The 17,677-nt window shown below is 35.0% G+C and overlaps 1 protein-coding gene across 1 annotated transcript in view; it reads right to left on the bottom strand.

Annotated features, from left to right (window-relative positions):
• Positions 1–17,677, bottom strand: part of LOC145994821 (bifunctional purine biosynthesis protein ATIC) — a 94,142-nt gene that overhangs the window by 58,835 nt on the left and 17,630 nt on the right. The window contains exons 3-6 of the mRNA XM_083131144.1: positions 16,722–16,925; positions 14,468–14,623; positions 9,278–9,410; positions 1,979–2,154 (exon numbers count right to left, since the gene is read on the bottom strand). Coding sequence (XP_082987270.1) covers positions 1,979–2,154; positions 9,278–9,410; positions 14,468–14,623; positions 16,722–16,925 — 669 coding nt within the window. The remainder of the gene's footprint in view (positions 1–1,978; positions 2,155–9,277; positions 9,411–14,467; positions 14,624–16,721; positions 16,926–17,677) is intronic.

Here is a 17,677-nt window from a genome sequence, read left to right as displayed (position 1 = left end):
TGGTACAAGTTCTATTTAAAATTCAAAACTTTTGCATTATAGATAATAAAAACTGAAGAACAAGGCAACTGCTGTCCAACAATATGTACTAACTTGTGTTCTTTGATTTGAGAACAATAGGAAAAAAAAACAAAAATTTCGTAACCAAAAAAGCCCTGGAAAAAATAAATTCTCAAAAAAGCTTACTTTTTTCCTAACCACTTCCATAATGCATTAGGTAAAGGTTGGTTCAGTTTAAAACAACTGACACCTTTTTCAATCAATCTAATCTCACTGGAGTGTTTACAGTTTAATGGCTTTAGACATCATGATTAAGATTAGATTTAGAAGATAGATTAGCCTACAATGGTAGAAAACAGGTGGAAAAAATTGATACCATATTAGAAATGTCTTTATATTCAAATAAAGCAAAATGACTCAAGAATGGCTTACTATTACTATTTGGTCTAGGAATTAATTTGTGGGCCTGGACAAGAGATGGCGTAACGAGCGTATCGTCCCACAGTTCCGTGTAGCCATACATGCGTTGAAAACTCCTGTCAGCGTGCATCGTTTGTAGTATAGGGCAGTTGATTGACGCGTCAAAAACAGCATTTTGTAGTCAACTGAACATGGAGCAGTTCGTGCCACCGAAAGTCATCGTATTTTGGTGGAAGTGTATGGTGAGCGAACGTGTCAGAAGTGGTTTGCACGGTTTAGAAGTGGTGATTTCGGCCTGGAAGACCAAGAGCGACCTGGACAGCCAAAAAAATTTGAAGACGAAGAATTGAGAGCATTGCTCGATCAGGATTCGTGTCAAATGCAGGAAGAACTTGCATAAGCATTAGGCGTTGATCAAACAACAGTTTCCAAACGCCTCAAAGCCATGGGAATGATTCAAAAGATGTCACATTGGGTTCCACATGAATTGAAAGACAGAGACGTTGAAAGACGAAAAACCATTTGCGAATTGCTGCTTCAAAGACAGAAAAGAAGAAAGAGGTTTTTGCATCGCATTGTTACTGGCGATGAGAAGTGGATCCATTACGAGAACCCGAAACGAAAAAAGGCCTGGGTGAAGCCAGGTGAACCAGGTCCATCACAACCGAAACGAGATATTCACTGTGCAAAGGTGATGCTGTGCATATGTTGGGATATGAAAGGTGTGGTGTACTATGAGCTGCTGCAACCGGGTGAAACTATTAATGGAGAACGTTATCGACGACAATCCGTTTGAAGCAAGCTCTGGCCAGGAAACGACCAGAATGGGAGAACAGACATGATAAACTTATTTTTCAACATGATAACGCTCACCCACATGTCGCAAAACCGGTCAAAACCTATTTAGAAAATGTCGGATGGGAAGTTTTACCCCACCTGCCTTATTCACCAGACGTTGCTCCTTCGGAATACTACTTGTTCGATTGCATGAATAACGATTTGATTGGACAGCGGTTCACTTCTTCAGAAGATATCGAAAAATGGGTCTCTGACTGGATCGCTTCAAAGGATGAGGACTTCTTTCGCCACGGAATCCGTAACTTGCCTGACAGATGGGTGAAAGTGGTGGCTCGCGATGGACAATATTTTTCTTAAGGTATTTATGTATTTTGTGTTTCAATGTGTGCGTAACAACCGCACGAATTAATTCCTAGACCAAATATTAAACAGAATTTCAAATCATACAGTTTAGTAATAAATGTTTGATTGATTTGGTTTATTTTACTTTGCTTTTCTGCCACTTTTGGCTAATCACAAAGATTTAGAATGACCGATGATATGGTGAAATTGAAGAAGGGGCACTCACAAACAATACCCATGCCCTGAGTCTTATATTCTGGTACATTAGTGGACACTTCCTTGTTGAAACAGCCCCATCAACATTCAATGACATCATTACAACCCAGAAGTGTCCATGACTGTACAAAGTACAATATTGGATCCCATCATTATTCATATGCATGCAGTAGCATTGCAGTACAAAATAACACAAACGCACCTTTCAGAGGAAGATCAGCCAATGTTGTGAAGATCTGTGCTGGCTTCTGGTGAGGATTCATTCCATAGCGAAGAGTGAGCTGAGATATTCCAGCACTGTACTGTTTCCGGAAGTAGTCAGAAATAGCCAGATCATATTCTGATGTATGTGTAAAAGCTTTCAGTGCTAATTTTTGTCTGAAAAAAATTATTAAACAAAGTAAGCCAGTGCAGACACTAATAATATAGTACAATAGATGAGAACTTGGATATTTTTGAACATCACTTCTAACAAATTTCATAATATTCAAAAAACCATTAATCTCTCTTCTCTTTAGAATGCAGTAGAATCTCGAATATGATTTCTTTCAGGGGACCATGCAAAAAACTTAAAATGCAGGAAAATGTGAAACTGAGGAAAATTTTATAACTTTTGCAATGTTTGGTCCATCAAGATTGAACATATAATGTGAGAAAATGTGAAATCCAGAATATAAAGTTAGGGTTCTGCTGCATTTATCCTTGACAAAGTTTTCATTTAATTCTTATCACTATTATAGTGAAACAGCAATTCAGACTTGCAGAACTTCGAATGTTCAACACTTGAACCATTTGTCTCTTCTGAAGCACAAACTGTGGCTATGTTCTCAGAAAATCTATGTTGTGACAAGTTCACAATATTTTGCAAATAGATAAAATATGTATTGTGGCAAATATTTTTTATAAAAAATATATGTGTTTGGCAATAATTAATGATTTCTCTTTTTCAGTTATTTAAGAGGAAAGAAGAGTTTACAGGATTCTTGTTGGCAAACCTGATGCTAAGAGACGTATGGAAGTGATAAACTGAAGAACTTCACCAGGAAAATACATCTAATGAACTCGCATTCACCACCAAAGTACAATTAAAGGAGAAGGAAAGATATCAAAACTAATGAGTAAATATTATTTAATGCCTTAAAATACATTAATTTATCTTGAAAGTGATTTGATAGGAAGTCTTGTTTTCCTGGCTTCAAACATTTATGTGCATAAATTCATTATAATGATACTTTTCACAATTATTACTATTATTATTGTCCTTATTCATAATTAGGAGAAGAGACATGCAGTATGGAGAAACTAGTACTCACTTTATTCACAAAACTGTTTTTTTCTTCTTTGTTCTATCAATTTCAGTGGCCACTGCCACCATCCTCGTTGGAACTTCTTGTACTGTTGCTTGGCCAAGCAAAGAAGAAAAAAACAGTTTCGCAGATAAAGTGAGTACTAGATTCTCTGTATTTATTATTATCCTTGCTATCATTATTTTTATTATTATTTAATATATTTCTGGGAATGTATTTCAGTCTTTCAAGTGCATTGTGTGTCTTATTTAGTTTTACTGTTGTCCCATGTGTGTATTGAAATAGGTCAAAATTATACTTTTTTATAAAAATCAAAAGAATGAATTTCATGTGAATTCTGTGGACCCAAAATGTCAATTTTACCTTAAAAATTATAATCTTACACATTTATATTGATTTCGGGGTCAAATAGAGAGCTCCTGATTTTTGCCTTTCTGGGTCGCTGTGCAGTGGGAAGAACGGAGTGGTTCAGTGTAAGTAATGGACTAAAACAGGAAGTGCTCTTTCCCCACTGCTCTTCATAAGTACAATGGATGCAATTAACGAAAAGGTGGGGAAGAAGATAGGAGAGGAAGAGACGAAGGTCCTGTTGTTTGCTGATGACTTAGTAACAAGGGGGAACAGGGAAGAAGTACAGAGAGAGCTTGATAGTTGGAATGAGGAAATCAGAAGAGCAGGAATTAAATTCAGTGCAGAAAAGAGAGAGGTGCTAATAACAAGAAACAAAGTCAGAAATGAACCAAGAATAAAGATAACCACGGAAGAGTTGAGGGCAGTGGAGAGCTTCAAATATCTAGGAAGCATAAAAAAGCAATCCGAGACCATCGCCACGTGTCTTGGACAGGTGGAACAGCTGCAAGAGGAGAACGCTCAACTCAAGAAACAACTTCAGGAGACGCAGTTGCAGCTTGATGAACTTGAACAATATGGGAGAAGAAATACAGTGGAAATTTTCGGCATTCCCGAAAACCCAAATGAAGATCCTTATGAAATTGTGAAAAATGTAGGATGGGCTCTAGATATGCAAGTGGAAAAGGAAATGATAGACACTTGCCATAGGTTAAGGAAACTTCTCTATCAAAAATCAGCAGGTATTATTGTCAAGTTTGTAAGGCGGGCAGACAAAGAGAAATTTGTACAAAAACGAAAGGTTAAAAGGAATCTTAATTGTACCCATGTAGGATTTTCTGGTAATGACAGTGTATATATTAACGAAAGCTTAACACCACTTCGTAAGACCATATATGGTCAAGCAAGAAAAATAAAACGAGAGAAAAAGTATGCATTCTTGTGGGTTGACAGTTCAGGTACGATTAAACTAAGAAAAAGAGAAGGCGACAGAAATGTTTTTGTTTTAAAGACAATTGAAGATATTACTAAATTGGCATGACTTTAAATGGCTTCCCCAAATGACATTTCCATTTACTATCAAAATGTTAGAGGTCTAAATACAAAAACACAAGAGTTTTATGTAAATAATATTGTGAATAGCTACGATATAATTGTTATTACTGAAACTTGGTTAAATAGTGGTGTATACAGTAATGAATTGTTTGATGATAACTATAATGTGTTTCGACATGACAGGTTAGAAAATAAGAGAGGAAGAGGCGTATTCATAACAATATCTGGTAATGTTAAGTTAAGAAAGAAAACAAATGATTCGGTGGTTCATATACTAAACTCAATAAATGATGTCCGCAACTTGAAGTAAAGGTATGACCGAAACCGATAACTATTTTTCAATATATTATCAAAATGTAAGAGGAATTAGAACTAAATTAGATCAAGTATACAGGAGTATATTAACCGCCAATTATGACTTTATACTGTTAACTGAAACTTGGTTAAATAACAGTATTTTTGACAGCGAATTTATAGATGATAGATACCTTGTTTTTTGTCAAGACAGAAATTATAGAAATGGGGATGGTTCATTAATAGCTATCTTAAATTGCTTCCGTGCTCAACAAATTGAATTTAACATTGACAACGTACAAGTGGTTTGTATTAAGGTTGTAATAGACTGAAATGTTTACATTATTGTCTCAGTATATTTTCCACCAAATTCAAAAATTGAAACATATCATGATTTTTTTTGTAAAATTTGAAGATGTCATTAATTTCAACCCTTATATTATACTTATTGGTGATTTTAATCTACCTCTTGTAACTGGTCCAGATTATGATCTATTGGAAGGTGATCGTATTTGTTTAGCATTAGCAAATTTTCTTTCTATGTTTAATCTCCATTCTTCCAATAGTATTAGGAATGGCAATGGAAGAACCTTAGATTTAGTATTAACTAATTTAACTAATATTAATGTCATTAGATCTACTGATACGATTGTACCTGAAGATTACCATCACCCTGCATTGATTGTCGAAATTGCAAATTCTTTTATAAAATTCAGAGAAAAGATCAGTGGCGTACCCACTTATAATTATTCAAAAGCGAATTTTCTTGGCCTATATAAGGACCTGGAGAAAGTAAATTGGGATCAACTAATTAATCATAATCCAAATATTGCATTATCACAATTCTACTCATTACTAGACGCAGTTATAAGTAGGAATGTCCCTAAAAGGAAAAGATATAAAAGATCATATCCAAGCTGGTTCACATCTAAAATAATAAGAACTTTAAAGAACAAAGAATATTATAGGAAAAGGAAGAACTTATCATATTATAACAACATTATGTTTATAGAGACACGTAGGAATTTAAAGAGTATGATAAGTAAAGCATACAAGTCTTATTTGAGAAATGTTGAAGAAAATATCACTGATAACTCAAAGATGTTTTGGAATTTCATTAAAAACAAAAAGAGAAATTTAAGTAAACAGAAACAAATGACTTATGAAGCCCAAAATCTTGAGTCCAGCAAGGAAATTGCCGATTCCTATGCTAAGTATTTTAACAGTGTGTATTCCTCTTCTCCCTCATCATATTCAATTCCTGAACCTTCCTATACTGAAGTAACTCATTGTCTTAACATTCACTCAGTAACTAATGATGATTATAACGAATCTGTAAAAAAATTAAAATAGAGTAAATCTAGTGGTGCGGATCAAATTCCTACTTATATATTTAAAGCTTGCACTGACGTATTACGCATCCCACTTTGTCATATATTTAATCAGATATTAAAAACCCAAATATTTCCCGATATTTGGAAAATTAGTAAAGTAGTCCCCATTTTTAAATCTGGTAATGCTTGTGATGTAAAAAACTATCGACCTATATCTCTTATATCCGCTCCGTCTAAGATATTTGAACAAATTATTTATAAAAAAATATTTAACCATGTCAAACCATTTATAACTACAGAGCAACATGGGTTTTACCCGAACAGAAGTACTACAACTAACTTGATCACATTTGTTTTTGACTCATTTAATGAGGGATCCCCAGTAGATGTAATATATATTGATTTTGCCAAAGCTTTTGACAAATTAGACCACTCAATTTTGCTTCAGAAATTATCCAACTTTGGCTTTTCCATAAGTTTATTAAAACTAGTAGCTTCCTATTTAAATAATCAAACCCAATTTGTAACATATAATCAGGTAACCTCTTTCCCGTTTATTGTGCACTCTGGCGTACCACAGGGTTCAAATTTGGGCCCTTTATTTTTTCTGTTATATATTAATGACTTACCACGAACAATTAAATACTCCAAGTGCTTATTGTTTGCCGATGATGTAAAAATATACAAGAGAGTAAATAATGAGACTGACTGTCTAGCTCTCCAATCCGATTTAAATAAATGTTGCGTTTGGTCACAAACAAATAAGCTTTCTTTTAATGTCAATAAATGCTTTGTACTTTCATTTGCTTGACGACATATGAGATACACTCACAAATATATAATTAACAGTAATTCTTTAAGTAGAAAAAGCATTACCAAGGATTTAGGAATATGGTTAAACAACAAACTCACCTTTGATACTCATATTGAACAAGTAGTTAACGACTCTTATAAAATGCTTGGCTTTGTTTTAAGAAACTCCAAAGATTTATTTAATATTAACTCTTTAGTATATTTATTTAATAATCTTGTACGAGCAAAATTAGAATACGGGAGTACGGTATGGAACCCATATATCTCATGCCATATCAATAAAATTGAAAAAATTCAGAATAAATTTTTACGACATATTTACTACAAAAAATACAAGAGATCTTCATATGCAGATCGCATCTCCTATGTTAAATTACTAAATGAATTCTCATGTGATACACTTCAACGAAGACGCGAAACGGCTGACCATATATTCCTATACAAACTTGTCAATGGTATACTTGAGTGTGAAAATCTTATACAGTTGATAAACTTTAACGTCAATTATAAGGTATTAAGAGTAAGACAACCATTTTACTGCAATAAATCAAACACAAAATTCCATCAAAATTCTCCAATCATTAGATTATTAAGTAAACATAATAATATTGTCCCGAATGGAATTGATTTGGATTTTGCTTTTAATATTAAAAACTATCTATATAGTTTAAACAACATATTAGATATAATATACAAATAAAACAGATCTAATTCTAGAGTGATTTATTTATAGTCTCAAATACAATTTATAGCTTTCTAAATTTTGTATACATATAAACGAATTCAAATTTGAACTTTTGCTTTGTATTGATTATTCCTGTTTCCTATTTAAATAGTGCTATTCGTATAATTTCTTTATTCTTCTCCAACTTTTATAGTTTGTTACTTGTTTATGTTTTGTTTCTTCTGTCCTTTAGTTTTCTCCTCTGTTCAAAATTTGTAATATGTATATGTATGTAATTTTTTGTATTTGTGTAACTTTTGTATTTGTATAACTTTTTGTATTCATATTTATCTAATGTTTTGTGTAATAATTACTGTGTGTTTGTATCATGTATTATATATTTATGTAAATTATATTGTATATAGTAAATTGTAATGCCTATTGTAATTGGAGCATTCGCTCTGTTATAGGCGATTGGTTAATAAATAAATAAATAATTGAGAGAAGTGGAAGAATAGATGAGGAGGTAAACAGAAGAGGACAAATGGGTGGTGAACTATATCTTAGTGTTCGAAGATTAATATGGAAGAGGGATGTACCTATGAAATACAAGAAGGTAATATACAACACATACTATGTGCCAATGATTATGTATGGAGCAGACTTTGACAATGACAGAGAGAGACAAAAGAAAGATGCAGGCAGTGGAGATGAATTTTTTAAGGAGTATATTGGAGAAGACTAAAAGGAATAGAATAAGGAATAAGGAGATCCGACAGATAGTGAGTGTAGTGAAGCTTCAGGACAGGATAGATCAGGCACAGATGAGGTGGTTCGGACACATGAAGGGGATGGATGCAGAAAGACTACCAGTAAGAGCTCACCAAGCTCAAGGAGTGGGGATAAGACCAAGGGGGAGACCAAGATGTTTGTGGAAAGAGCAGAGTGGAGAGTGTTAGGAGACGAGGACAAGATTGCAACACCGTGGAAAAATGGAGAGGCTTGACTTTTATGACGACGCAGCCACAGGCAGGAAACTGAAGGACGATGATGATACAGAACATTTACGAATAATTTTATGTCTGAATAAAGCTTCTGAATGTCAAACAAACAAAACAAGAGCCATTTTGTTTGGCTAATGTAATTACACTGCTGTCACCATATATTTAAATGTAATAGTGCATTTCAGAACAAACCTCCACAGAAAGGTAGCAAAAATCTACCTTGACAACTTTGGCATCATCGGTAAGCTAAAGGTAAACCCCCAGGCAACCCTTAAAATGGAAATTGTTAGTTGAGTATTGTATTTGACAGCTGAGGGGATGATCCTATGTTTCATGTGGTGACAAACAGGCTGGAGCATATATGCTGAGCATAAATTTTCTAGCTGAGGGATTAGCTCCCCCCCCCCTCCATTTGACTTGGAGCACTATCCCCCAGGTATCCATTTTTAAGAGACCAGGTAGGTGAATTTAGGTAGGAAGATGCAGCTGTTGGAAACCTTCCTACATGAGATCACGAATGGTGAAAATCGAACCTGACTCATCTACGTACATGGCAATCGGACAGTTTAATTATTGTGCACAGCCATAAAGTACAAGAGAATTTTGCTGTTCACTGTTAGCACTGTATTAAATATTACAAAGAATAAAGAATGTATGCTGATTACACTGCATTGCACTAACCTTGTATCCAAAGAAGTATCTTTGTTCTTAGAAGCTTCAAGTTCGTCTACGATCAAGTTGTAATCCGAAGGGTCACACACCACAGTTACACGGTCATGATTTTTTGCGGCAGCTCTAAGTAATGTTACACCTCCTGTAAATATTATCAAAATAATGATGTTTATAGTGTATATCATTTTAAACGATAAGGAATTCAAATCTATGCATGTATTGAAGAAGTAGCAAAATTATAAACATAAAATAAGATTGACTATACCTAATTAGTAATTACTGAAAATTTTAAAATTAATGGCCTCTATTATTTTGCCCATCTTCCACAGTAAGGCAGTAATTGCTTCTATACATGTTTGATGAGTAGACCTCTGATTCTTAGGTTCCAAAAAGTGTGCTTTTAGGTTCCTAAAACAGGCGCTAAAATCCGAAAATAGGTTCTAAAAATCCTAAAATAGGTTCTAAAAACCTTAAATTAGGTTCCAAAAATCCTAAAATAGGTTGCAAAAAGACTTAATTTGGAACAAAATTTCTGAAAAATAATGATTAGATACAATGGTTAAAAGAAAAATTTCACAAGAAAAGTAATAACCAAATATTAATTTTCTAAACAAATTTTCATTTATTTATATCAATTTCAAAATTATCTACAAATTATTATAATACTGCAGTTGTGCTGTTAGAAAATGTTACTTGTTGATATGAAAAATGAATTAAGTATGTATAAGTTGCTGCACAATATCAGGGTGGCTACTCACTTGGAATTCCTAGAATTCCGGGAATTACGTGTGAATTATTGGCTCTGGAAATTGTTCATGAATTTTGGCAAAACATGAAATAAGGTACAAGCGGATGTTTTCTCTATTCCAATTTTTTCTCTGTAGACGTGAAAAATTACAACTTTTATTAATCCAAATCCTATTAAATTTATACATGTTCATAAATGCCCTGAGGCAAGTTTCTCTCAGTTTAGCTTTTATATAGGAAGAGAAAGAAAGCTACATGGAAAATAAAACTAAATTTTCTCAATCCGTTTACTTTGTTAGTGTATTTTACAGAACAATCAATCTGACAGACAAAAGATTATTACAAAATAATATATCTTGAATTTGATTAGGTAATTCTTTTGGTACATTGGAATCATACAAACCCTATATATTGACAGTCTGTAATATGTAAGGTGGAATAGAGAAAACATCTGCTTGTATCCTTGAAGTTTTGGAAAGTTCACCTTGAAAACCAGGAATTATACTAGTGACCACCATTAATTGTTTTCACGTTACCCACACTCAAACTCCACCTTTTGTCTGTGAGGATCATTTCATGTGCTGAAAATTATCTTTCAACAGAAACATTGTCAGTAGTGCAAATTTGAATGCTGAAACATTTCTTCGTAAGGCGTTAATGCCAAGAAGGACCAAACTGACACGAGAGTGGGCAAGGCCGCACAGATCAGAAGTTTGCACTTAAGACTGTGCAGGCAGTAGAGACGATCGGGTGCCAAAAATGAGAATGGGGAGGAGGGGGGGAGGCAAGAACAGTTTACTTAGTAGGCAAGGCTTAGAATTAAGAGTCTATAGTGCAGGGGTAAAAAGTATGGGAGAACTGTCCTTTTTCTGACGCCACTGTTACCTGCAGATAACAGTGACAGACAATTTTTTTCGTTTAATGCTTTGATAAAGATCATATATTTGGAGGGAGGGAAATCGACAGAAAACCTGTTTCAAACACACCAGTCATTGAATTATTTCACCACCAAACTAGTAAATACCTCCAAGATATAAAAATCCTGTAAAACCTAAAAAAAAATATATAAAAACCTTAAAAAAGGTTTAATTTAGGCACAAACCTAAAATAGTTCTAACAAGCAAAATAGGTTATTTTAGGCACTATAAAACTTCCACAGTTGTTTCGTTTTTTTCATGAAACTGATGTAACTTGTTATTTATTTACCTGCAAAGGAAAAAATAGGTTAAAAACCTAAAATCCGAGGTCTATTGATGAGTTAGATAATCAAGGGCTCTGGGCTCATGTGCTGTCATCATTTATATCAATAGTGGTTGGAAGTAGGAAGTTATCAGACACAATGAAACTGATTATTTTAGTTTCCTCCAAAACCAGTAATCAAAATCAAAAAAAATTTCCCACAAAAGTTGTTTGAAATTAACAAGACTAAGCCCTGCAACAGGTCAAGTTTGCAGCAATTTTTCGCAAACATGCACGCCAAATTTAGTTCCGCTGCAATAGTGCTATTTTTTGACTGCCTGTGATATGAACGTGGTAGCTCAGTTCTTAGGGTGTCTGACCACCATGCAATCCTTGGTGGGGGGGAACCGGGATGTTTTCCACCTGTTCAAGTGGCTCCGGTGCCCACCAAGCATCATATGAAGTGGGAACCTGGAGGAAACTCTGGGCGGTTAAAGGTGGCCAGGGGCGTGGTACTGATCTCACATCACCCTCACCTTTGTCCGTGATCAAGAAAGTGTGGGGCCCTAACTCCACACCCCCTATACGCCTTCATGGCATGGTGCATACCACAGGGGAGCACTATACTTTTTTTTTCTACCTGTGACATGAACAGCTGGGCAGTTGAGACAAGACTGGCACGGGAGATGCTGAGTGCCATTTTCGAGTGGATTAATACATAAAATCTACTGCAAACTTACTATAACATTTAAAAGTTTTGAAATGAAGGGCTCAGGTGTAAAACATGGTAAGTGACATTTTGCTAATTTTTGAGTTACAGAGCAAAATGTGCCATCCTTCAATTTTCGAGTGGAATTGCCATGTCATATAATTTGCATTGGACTCAGTGAAGCCTTCTGAAATTAAAAAGGAAACGAACACGAAAGGGGGAGATAGAACACGGAAAGAGAAAGTAAACGAAAACCTAAGACGCGATTTAAAAAATGTAAGAAAATGGGTGAAGGCGAATAACGTATTTCTAATTAGGTCTGATAAAGAAAACAAGATGGTTATCATGGACAGAGAGGAATATCACCAAAAATTAGAAGATAGCTTTAAAGGTAACGATTTTGAGAAAATAGAGAAAGACCCTATTAACAAGATTAGAAGAGAGATCAAAAAAGGGGTAGAGACAAGCATTACATTGGGCACAAGCGAAAAGAAAATCCTTATTAAGGAAATTAAAGTTGGCAACATACCAATTGCTTTTGGAATACCTAAGACACACAAACAAGGCATACCACTTAGGTCTATTATACCAACATACGAACATCCGGGATATGGGCTAGCAAAAATGCTGGTAAAAAGAATAAGGAAGGTAAATGAGAACACCCAATATAGCGTTAGGAATGCCGTAGAAGTTAAAGAATGTATAGAAAATCTGGAAATTGATGACGAGGATACAATAAGTAGCTTTGATGTTGTTAACTTATACCCAAGTGTACCGAGGGGGCGGGCGGGAGATTGTTTACTAAGGTGGCTGTTAGAAAAAGGAATAGACATTCTAACTGCTTGGGAATATGTACGATGGTATAACCTTGTAACGGAATATAATTTTTTCTATGTCAATGACAGTATTTATAGACAAAAAGAAGGCTTGGCGATGGGAAACCCCATTTCGGGTATAGTAGCGAGCATTTTTATGCACTTCATTGAGAAGGCAGCTTTGGAAAAAACAGGAATGGGTATTAAATATTATGGGAGATACGTTGATGATATCTTGATTATAGGAAAGGGGGTAGCACTGAACAAGGTTTTTGAAGAATTAGAAAAACAAGATGAAAGAATAAACTTCACTAGGGAAAACTTAAGCGATGGAAAAATCAATTTCCTGGATCTTAGTATCTTGAAAGAAGGGAATAGGATTAGAACAGGAGTACATCATAAACCCCTATCGGGGAACTTATATATTAACAAGGAATCGGCGCACCCCGAAATAACAAAGAAAAACGTATTCCTTAACTTTTTTATTAGGGCCGGTAGACTATGCAATAATGAAAAAGAAAAAGACAACGAAATTCGGTGGATAAGAAAAACAGGATTAAAAAACGGATACACAAATAGAGAAATGGATAAGATAGCGGAGAGAGCACGGAAAATTATTAGGAAAGAAGGGGATCAAAAAGAAGGGGAAAAAAATCGAAAATAGGAGGGTAAAGTACGTTGGCATCCCTTACCATCAATCCGTATCGGAAAAAATCGGAAAAATAACGAGAGATTTTGGAATCGTTTGCGGGATGAAAGCACCAAAGAATGTAGAAAAATACTTCACCGATTATAAGAAAGGAAAGACAACTAGGGAAATACCGGAAAAACAGAAGGGGGTTTATCGAATAGAATGCCAATGCGGGAAGGAGTACATAGGACAGACGGGCCGAAATATGGGTAAAAGATGGAGCGAGCATGAAAAGGACATAAGGGAAAAAGTTCCCAAAACGGGTCTCTCAGAACACATTTTGGAAAGTGGGCATAGAATCGCAAAAAAAGAGATAATCAGAAAAGAGGGGAGGAAATTAGGAAGAAACGTGTACGAAACAGCGAGTATTTGTAGGGGGGGAAGAATAATCTTAATAGGGACGAAGGAAATTTGGAAGACGGGTGGATCAATTTCCTCAAAAAATGGGATAAAGCCTGGAAGATTGAACCCAATATCGGTTTCCACGTCACTCCGGAAGTTATGCAAGCTGCAAGAGAGGAACGTGAATTCACGTTGGATTTGTGATGTAATGAGGGGAAACGAGAAAATTAAGGGGAGGGGAAATATTCATTGTGAATTGACCTTCATGTGGATGGATAAGCACAGTTGGGTAGGAAAGGCCAAACCTGCAGGTTGCATTGTGATTTATGCAGGTTTTTTAGATTTTTAACTTTTTTAACTTTTTTACCTGTGAATAGGTCTACTGTACAAGTTTTATTAGGGAATGGCTTGGTTTTTACGTACTTCTAATAGCAAAAACTTAATATTTTAAATGTACCCTAACCAACCCTTAACCACAATCCTCATATTACATTTTTGACGCAGTACTATGCCAAGTACTTAGTTTTTATACGAACCTGAGGAAAGAGATAGTCAAACTCTGAAACGTCGTTCTACAATAAGAGCACTATACTCACATACGTAAGTACAAATTTTTAACTTTCTTTTTTTATATTCTGGAGGTGATAAGATCACTACCATTCTATGGCTAAGGTTAGCTCAAAACAAGAAAAAAAGAGGGGGATCATAGTACTCACCAATATCAATATTTTCAACAGCATCAGCAATAGTCACATCAGGCTTTGATACTGTATCCACAAAAGGATACAGGTTGCAAGCTACAATCCTGATCATCTCATACTTCATCTTTTGCAAGTCATTCTGATCACTTTCCGTCAATCTTGACAAGATACCTGAAAGTAAGGAAAAAAATGAAAAAAACAATTCTTGTGTCATCACATAGAATTAGAACCAAAATCTTAGTATATTTAATGGTAAGCTTTTTAGCCTGCGTTTAATGTATATATTACTTTATGTTTATAATAACAGGCTGAGGTGGCTCAGTCGGTAACACGTCTGACTACCATGCTAAAGGTCCCAGGTTCAATCCCGGCCAGTTCAAATCCAGGTACTTTCTAATGTTGGAATCGGCCCCGGCACCCACCCAGCATCGAATGACATGGGTACCTGGGGGAAACCCTGGGGGGTAAAGGTGGTCAGGGGCATGATGCTGATCACATCATCCCCACTCATGACCGGATCAAAAAAGTGTGGGGCATTACCCCCACATGCCCTATACGGCTTCATGGCATTGTGCTAAGCACAGGGGAGCACTTTACTTTTCTTTTTTTTTTGTTTATAACAATAATTTGCACATACTTTTTAAAAATTCTTTTAAAAAATATTTCAGGAGTGTGACACATTCTAACCCTTCCCTACAAATCAAGCACCATATATAATCTCATAGTGTATTTTGAGACACAATGATAAAAGGTAGTTCCTTCTCAGATTTTCCTCAGTCATTTACAATAATTCATGTAGCATATGCAATGATAAATATAAACTTTGAGGATATGGCATTTTCAAACTAGGACGATGACTTGAAGGAGGTGCATTAAGTTGCACTGTGGGTCAATCCATATGAAGTCATACAACATGGTTGCTTGACCATTTTTAAAAAAAGTTTATTTTTTGTGTGGTTTGAGCCTCATATGTTGACAGTTCAGAACCACTGTTATTTTATTTTTACTATCACCGATTTGAAGATGGCAGGCATTTTTTTATCATGGCAAGCATAATTTTCTCCATTCGTAAGCATCAGCGGCAACTTTTTTATCTCAGCTCTGGTAAGTCCTACGACAATGAAACAAAATCTGGGATGTTAAGTACATTATAGGCTAAAATTGTATTTCTCTGTAATTTTCTAAATATTATTCCTTCATAATAAATTTTAAGGTCAAAATTGTGTAATTTCATTGCTCAAAATTACATTTTCAGACATTTTTCTTAGGGGGAAGGCAGTTTGTTTGACACTTGAATTTTTTTTTGCAAGTACCTGTGTATCAATAGTGTGTGCCAAAATTATTTGAAGCTTGAGACTTTAATCCTTTCTTTTCTACAGGGTCATAAACATGTACTTTTTGTTAAAAAAAATCCAAGTTCAGGGTTAAATATCTCTGGTGGGCAGTTGTTTAAAAATTTGAAATTTGTACACAATACAGTACTCCATGATAAGTAACTTCAGTAAAAATTTTGAGTTTGAGATTCAATTGGTTTAAGAGATACAAAACTCGTGAAAAAATTCAATATTTTGCATTAAATATGGTATGCCTAATTTCATTTCTTATTAACATTTTGTGTTAAAATTTTGCAAACTGTAATTTGGAATGTCAATGAACAACATTACAATCCTGAAATGGATCTCCAATAAAGTATATATACGAGGGCATGCTGAAAAGTAAAGCTTCCTATGTTTTTATTTGTTACCTTGTAAACGCATTTTGGATTTTGAGCAACCATACATTGCACTTATAAGACTTTCCCGCTTCTCCATTGAAGGTTTCAAACTTCTATCGCCAGGGGGTGCTGAACTATTGCGAGGAAAATGGCACCATGTAACCATGCAATGTTGGTGAAGCGCCTGAAGTAGTATGCAGTGATCGAGTTTTTAACAGCAGAAAATGTGCTACAAATTGACATTCATCTGAGACTGAAGACATTTTATGGGTATGGATGTGTAGACATCAGTACTGTGCGATCTTGGGTTGTTAATGCTCTATTTTAAACAAACTTTGGTACATTCCTACATGGTCCATAGACACTTACATGCAGGAGAGGCTCCTGTCTGCTAAAGGTTAAAGCCATGTAATTGTAAACTTCCTGCTGAAAACCTGTTCTTTGTGGCTTCCACTGGATAAAATCACCCTCAGCACTTTAAAGTTTAACTTTATTAAAGGTTAATCATGGTGTTTAGCCTGTAATATATGATAGGGTACATGTTTCAATGATTACCTGCATGAACAGCTGGATGAAGAGTTTTCACTCGTCCCCCAAGTAGTTCAGGAGCACCTGTAATTTCGGACACATCCTTCACTGGCAGCCCTGTTTCTCTCAAGGCTTTCGCTGTACCTCCAGATGCTACCAATGTTAAACCAAGCTTGTGGAGCTTCTGTGCAAATTGGATAAGCCCAGTCTTGTTTGATACACTTAGAAGAGCTGACAAAACAAAGCAAAAAGTGTGAGTAAGGAAGACTAGAAACTAAGTATTTTTATAATCATATCTAGGCAAGCACAAAGGAAGAAAAATCCACATAATTCCATGCAGAGTGGTAGTATCACATATCCTCCATGTTTTAATAGAAACCAGACACTGCAGAATTTAACACTATACAGTCTTACATTTTACATTTTCTGCATTAAGTTCTTTATGCACAATTTATCATATATGTATGTATTGCTTGTATTGTATTTGCTTCTTCTAATAACTTACAATTGCTACAAACACTGGCGTATGCATGGGAAAACTGATGGGGCTACAGCCTCCCCTGAAATTTTGAGAAAACCAAAATTCTCAAATGAAAGCAGTAAATAACTAAGAACAACCAAAGTGGTAAACTAAAACCCCATCCCCTTAAAATGAATCGTGATTACCATTTTTTGTCTTTAATTTTAAGCTTCATTTTAGAAATTATTCAGTCATTTCATAATATTTATTGTGAATTCAACCCCTTTCGAATGCTGCTATGGAATAAACATTACAATATTACCCACTGAAAATAAATCCTGCGTACACTAGTGGCTACAAGCAAATTAGCATGTTTTGATGTAATGTTTGAGGAGAATGCACACACTCGTCATCAGAACTTATTTGTCAAGATAATCAATATTACAGTTTTAACAGGAGAAATTTAACAATTGTGCTACTCTTTAGAAAGATATATCTGATGGAAAAAGCATCTATTCTCTCA

This window comes from Lepisma saccharinum, chromosome 1 (assembly GCF_977018435.1).
Source record: "Lepisma saccharinum chromosome 1, izLepSacc3.1, whole genome shotgun sequence".
In the NCBI taxonomy this organism is placed as follows: domain Eukaryota; kingdom Metazoa; phylum Arthropoda; class Insecta; order Zygentoma; family Lepismatidae; genus Lepisma; species Lepisma saccharinum.
The sequence above is the reverse complement of the archived record's forward strand: the minus strand, read 5'-3'. Positions and strand labels throughout refer to the sequence as shown.